This window comes from Rhipicephalus microplus, chromosome 3 (assembly GCF_043290135.1).
Source record: "Rhipicephalus microplus isolate Deutch F79 chromosome 3, USDA_Rmic, whole genome shotgun sequence".
NCBI classification, from domain to species: domain Eukaryota; kingdom Metazoa; phylum Arthropoda; class Arachnida; order Ixodida; family Ixodidae; genus Rhipicephalus; species Rhipicephalus microplus.
Window position 1 is genome coordinate 22,011,511 of NC_134702.1, and position 6,141 is coordinate 22,017,651.

General features: G+C 45.3%; 2 protein-coding genes across 2 annotated transcripts in view; one reads left to right on the top strand and one right to left on the bottom strand.

Moving 5' to 3' along the window:
* LOC119180645 (uncharacterized) overlaps nt 1–2,984 on the bottom strand; it is a 33,400-nt gene extending 30,416 nt beyond the window's left edge. The window contains exons 1-2 of the mRNA XM_037431760.2: nt 2,484–2,984; nt 485–581 (exon numbers count right to left, since the gene is read on the bottom strand). Coding sequence (XP_037287657.2) covers nt 485–581; nt 2,484–2,681 — 295 coding nt within the window. The 5' untranslated portion in view covers nt 2,682–2,984. The remainder of the gene's footprint in view (nt 1–484; nt 582–2,483) is intronic.
* Nucleotides 2,985–3,374: 390 nt separating this feature from the next.
* LOC119180635 (macrophage migration inhibitory factor homolog) lies at nt 3,375–5,626 on the top strand. The gene is made up of 3 exons (XM_037431748.2): nt 3,375–3,600; nt 4,878–5,050; nt 5,480–5,626. The coding sequence occupies exons 1-3, from the start codon at nt 3,493–3,495 to the stop codon at nt 5,547–5,549; spliced, it is 351 nt and encodes a 116-aa protein (XP_037287645.1). The 5' UTR covers nt 3,375–3,492; the 3' UTR covers nt 5,550–5,626.
* The last annotated feature ends 515 nt before the right edge of the window (nt 5,627–6,141 follow it).

The window sequence follows — 6,141 nt, forward strand, 5'->3', positions numbered from 1 at the left end:
AAGCAAGCGTGAGGCTCATTAAATGCTGATAGTTATTTTATTTTGGTTTCAGAGGCAATATTAGCATGGCTGACATACTGACATGGACGCTAGCATGTTGTCGAGGTACAGTACAAATTCTGATGAATTCACACAGAGGTATGGCTAGCTCCGACAGCATCAGGTATGAAAAAATTACAAAATGGCCACTTGTGCATAACCAATAAAGCCACAAAGTCGCACGCTTGTGGAAAGATCTCATGACATCTTGCACATGCATGCGTTGAGAAGCTGGTAGAGTGTTGCGACATAAGAATAGAGCAGGATAGAAACTAGCTTTTAAACACATGCTTTAATTATGTTTTCAGAGTGCTTAGAAAATGAGCTTACCAGCTCATTTCCTAGGCCTTTGAGGGCCTCTCACATGATGAAACAAAGAAAACGGTGCCAAGTTCCCATGTTTGCGTCCCTTTAACGCTAGAAAGCAGAATACAAACTGTCGCACCTCCTGGGCGCCTAGGGTCAACGCCGAGGCTCCGGTAGAGCTCTGCATACTGGACCATGTATGCTTCAGGGTCATCCATGTCATCGGCTGCCATTTCCTAGTAAGAAATGAAAACAGTCACCATGAGTGACTTCTTTCAAGCCATCAAACATTTACGGTCAGTTCAAGCTTTCTATTATGTTTAAATAAAGAACCCTTTGGGCTCGCATGTTGCATGTACAAACAGTAGTTAATACCATCGTAGCAAGCTAAACTGAAAGGTATTGCTGTGGAAAAGATGCACGCATAACAATTTGCACATTCAGTTTCTTTCGTAGTCTCCGAGCCAGATTTTAACATCAATCTGTGTGTTCAACAATATATGGGCTTTTAAGGTAAATGATTTCTATACTGCTTCACTAAGCAAGTGAACAAGCTTGCAAAGGCAGAAAGGAAAGGCGTGGAAAGCGAGTGTTGCAAACGAGTAGTAAGCCTTCAACAACTCATTTTAGCGTTTCCACACCTTTCACAATAGATTCTAAGCAAGGCACTCACACATTCAGAACTGAAACAAGATAATACTAGTCACACCCCACACCTTAGTAAAGTTAAAATGAACAAATCGTACTTTGGTAACCGTGCCATATTCAGCGCCTGTCCAGCATCATCATAATCAGCCTGACTACGTCCACAGCAGGACAAAGGCCTCTCGCATGTTCCGCCAGTTAACTCGGTCCTGTGCTTGCTGCTGCCAACTTATACCCGCAAACTGCTTAATCTCATCTGCCCACCTAACCTTCTGTATCCCCCTAACCCGCTTGCCTTCTCTGGGAATCTAGTTAGTTACCCTTAATGCCCAGCGGTTATCCTGTCTACATGCTACATGCCCGGCCCATGTCCATTTCTTCTTATTGATTTCAACTATGATATCATTAACCCCCATTTGTTCCCTAATCCACTCTGCTCTCTTCTTGTCTCTTAAGGTTACACCTACCATTTTTCATTCCATTGCTCGCTGCGTCGTCCCCAATTTAAGCTGAACCCTCTTTGTAAGTCTCCAGGTTTCTGCTCCGTAGCTAAGTACCGGCAAGATACAGCTGTTATATACCTTCCTCTTGAGGGATAGTGGCAACCTACCTGTCATGACTTGAGAGTGCTTGCCAAATGTGCTCTACCCCATTCTTATTCTTCTAGTTACTTCAATCTCGTGGTTCGGCTCCACGGTTATTACCTGCCCTAAGTAGACACAGTCTTTTATTACTTGAAGTGCACTATTACCCATCTCGAAGCGCTGCTCTCTTCCGAGGTTGTTGTACATTACTTTCGTTTTCTGTAGATTAATTTTAAGACCCACCTTTCTGCTCTCCTTGTCTAACTCCGTAATCATGAGTTGCGAGTGCAACCACATTTAAATAACGCGCATTTCTCATCCGTGCAGGTCGGGAAGAACTTGACCTTGCGGTAGCTTTCACCGCGTCGGATATTCTCGCCGTTACAACGCTTTCCGAGAACATCGTAAAGGCGATCTTCAATTGGTGCTATTAATGTGTTGCGCAATTGACACCGAGCGAGGTAGCAGCAAAGAACGGCGTTTGATAAGGCGCAAATCAGTGGACGACAAGATCAAAATAAAGACACGTAAGTTCATCGGAATACAGACACGCCGCACGAAGTTGTGCGCTCGCAAGCACGGCCGAGCAACGGAGGGGCCCATGCGGCGGTGCATTGCGCAAATCGCGAAACGGGGCTCGACCGAGAACTAAAGGATTCCTGCATGTCCGTGTTGAAACTTGCAAATCTCGAGACGGAATCGTGGTCGAAAAGTACCCTAAACAAACTGCACTTACTGTATCGCGACGGCACATATGGAACAAGTGTTCTCGCGCACCACGGGTTGCAAGGCGACCGTGAACTGCCAAAACTCGGTTCGCGTGGCGCAGCGGGAAAAAAACGAGAAAACAAAAGGCCTGATTGTTTAGCAATCGGAATTTCAAAAAGGAACGAAAGTACTACCACTCACGTCTGAACTTTTGCGATCGCGGTCGGCGATTCGTGCGGGCACGATGACCTGTGGCGGCTCCGTGATGTCGGCTCCTCTCTCGGTCTTGGAATTCTCGTCCAAGTCCATGCAGTCGTCATTGTCAGTTTCCAGCAAGGTGTTGCTGTCCACGGCAACCTTGAGGTTGGGAAGCTCGCGCTCGAGCAGGAAATCGGCCATTTTTTTCTTCTTTCGGCTGTATCGATGATCAACTTGCGGCAGCTACGAGGAGACGAGCGTAGAGGGGGTGAGGGATCGACTACCAACCAGGCAGAGCTGGGAAGTCACGCCGGGCTCGAGTAAAGCCGCAACATGGCCGCTTGCTAGCGATGCTGCGAAGGCACTCCGTGAGAGCGCTTACTTAATTCAGGCCGGTTAAGGCGGCGTGCGATCGTACGAAAAGCTGCGAGGACTTCGCAAAAAACGTACGGAAACATACACGGAAACAAAACAACAGACGCCAGCTTGATTTGTCTATGGCAATGGTGCTGACCATAAAGCTGTATAAAACTCTATGGAGCTGACAAAATACAACAAAACACACCAAAAACTGTATTTAGGTTTCTAATATTTTGCAGCTTTTTACATTATCTCTATTGTATATTATGTTGAAAATTGTTGGGCTCAGTTTTAACATTAACTTAAAAACTAAATGTTCAGCCTTTGAGATTGCCAACGTTGGGTTGCCAGTGTTGCCTGTGGAGTCGTTTACAGGTCGCTAAGCATAAAAAAGAAATTGTTTCAAAGTTTGTTGTTTAAGTTGCCGGCGTTACTTGTTTATCAGTTTTTGAAAACTTCAGTGGTAGTGTAAAAAAAGAATACATATATATGAGAAGAGAGCGCACACTTTTGCGCGCCTCCTCCCTCTTACCGTGTTTTCTCGCTCACTCTCCGTCCCGCGCTTTTTTGTTGCGCAATTTATCTCGTCTACCGCTACTAGAAAGGCGTGTAGTGCTTGCTGTGAGCGCTTGTCCACGACTAAAAGCCCAAAATGCCAACTCTTACGATCAACACGAATGTACCGGCATGCAAGATTCCCAACGACTTCCTCAAGACGACAGCCAACGTTGTGGCGGACTCCTTGGGAAAACCTCTCTCGGTATGATAACGGCGATGTAACGTACGCCGGTCAAACTCTTTCACCGATTTTTCAACATTTCTTTTCAATCCCCGCTTCCTCTCCGCGTCTTAATCAAGTGTACTTACTTTAAACGCGCTGCTTTTTCTTTCTTTTTTCGTTTCTGAAACTATTCATGTAGAGTGGCGTTCCTAGTTTTCGTGAGTTGATTAGCATAAGCACTCGAAGCATCGTCGAGCGGCGCATGCAAAGCCCTCTCTTCTCTAATCGCTCGATTTTGGGTGACGTCCTCACGCATGTTTGACGTATCGATAAAAATCCTCTGGAGGGCGTTTGCTTGGCAAGATTGCCATGGCATGACGACCACACCTGTTATCTCACTGGAAACATTGCACTGAGTCGTCGCTAGGCTCTTGAGATCTCAGAGAAGCCGGTTTTTTATGTCTTTTTTTTTAATTCTTTTAGATGATTGTGGTTAGTATATAATTACGTGATATCGGTAGGCTACATTTAGTGGTGGTGACACACACACACACACACACACACACACACACACATATATATATATATATATATATATATATATATATATATATATATATGGGATATGGCACAACGGGAGCGTTGTCAACAAGGATAAATATATTTATTTCCCAACAGTTTCGGGAGGGGTCCTCCCTTCATCAGGGGATGAGTTATACTGACATGAGCTTCCAAACTTCGTTGCTGCCGCGTCCCTCTCGCCTTGAAAGACGTTTGCGAGAGTGAGAGGGAACTAGAAAAAGGGAAAAAAAGGGGGAGAAAAAAGACGAAAAAAAGTAAAAAAGAGGAAGAACCACTGTAAACACTGAAAACGAAGCCAACTGTCCGTCTACATCCACATACGGTTCATATCACGTGCTGTTCAGTTCTTGACGTGTGTCGGGCCACCCAAGATTGTCGCCGCGGTGTCGGGAGGGTCCGTGACGGCGCGCGTAAAGAAAGGGGTTTCCCCGTAATGGGCCGTATATATATATATATATATATATATATATATATATATATATCGGGTTTAGAATAGATACTTCCAAGAGTGGCTTTTGTTTCACGCGTGTGTACTTGAGTCGATTGCATGCGCAAAGCGCCGCGTACCGCGGTCTAAAGCTGTGCCCTTTTTTGAGAAATTACAGTGCCGTTCTTAGTAGCACTTCCGGCCAATACTTGAGTATGTATTCATTGGAAATGCGCTATCAATAATGAAAGTTGGCGTTCACTGCTCTCGCTTGTTGCTGTCACGATTGTGTGTTCTCTTATTTCAGTATGTTGTCGTCCACATAAGTCCTGATCAGATGCTGTCGTTTGGAGGCACCGATGAGCCTTGTGCCATTGCAAACCTGTACAGCATTGGCTGCCTCTCTCCGAAGGAGAACAAGAAGCATTCAGCTGTCCTGTTTGAGCACATTGAAAAGACATTGGGCATCAAAGGCAACAGGTACTTACTACAAGGAATACCCGCTTCCATTTCTCTCCAGATCTTACAGTACATGAATGATCTCAACAGTTACACAAATGATCGGTGAAGACGGCTCAAAGTGATTATAGAAATGCCCATCTTTTTATTTCATTCATTCAGCATATCAGCTAAATGGACACACTGCACATTTTCCACATGATAGCTTCTCATTCAATTAAATTTTTTTTCACTGTAATGTGAGCCTTTGGCCTTTGCGGTGTATTACACTATTAAGTACGTATTTTTTGTGATCAAAGTTCTGAAATTTAAATATAACTAAAGCAGTTGTCTTGTTCTTGGCAAATCTTACTTAATTATACACACTTTGCATGCTTATCCGCATATGTCTTTACGGCCTCTTTTCATAGTTCTATTTGGGAATGCATCAGGGCGAATTTTTTATTGCAGGATGTACATCAACTACTTCGATATGCCAGCGACCAATGTCGGCTACAGCGGCAAAACTTTCGCTGGGTGATGAGACAAGATCCTGCTTGCGGCAGCAGGAAGAGATGTCTACGCATTTGGAGTTCAATAAACATTCACCTTCGGTTATATGTGTGAATTTTCCAGCAGTGAAGTGCCAGTAGCCTCTGTAGCACTAGCAATATGAACAAGACTTGACTATACCGGCTTTAGTAAAAGAACACCTTTTCACGGAAGGGGAAAAACGCAGTTATGTTGGGCTGCGCGCGAGAGTCCAAAGGCCGACGTCACAGTCTCAGTAGGGCCACGGCTGCAGGATAAAAAGCTTTTCTTTTTTATCCAGCGGCCGTGGCAGGGCATTTGGGGGGAGAGGGGTCACGCCCATTTGCGCAGACCAGAAAGGCCATGGCGACGCCCGGGAAGCAGTTTTATTGCGATAGCAATTTTATGGACAGTAGGTTGGTTTTTGGCCGTTGCCGTCATTCTTGCATATGGATCCACCAGCTACCTATTTCTGCGGTGCGAGCATCGCCTTTCGGGCCGGGGTCGTCTGCGTGCACTTGTCTCGTGAGTGAATAGGGGAAAGGGGCTTATGGTTGCCGCGCTATCGCGCAACGATGTGCCCCCACAGCAGGCGGAAGCTT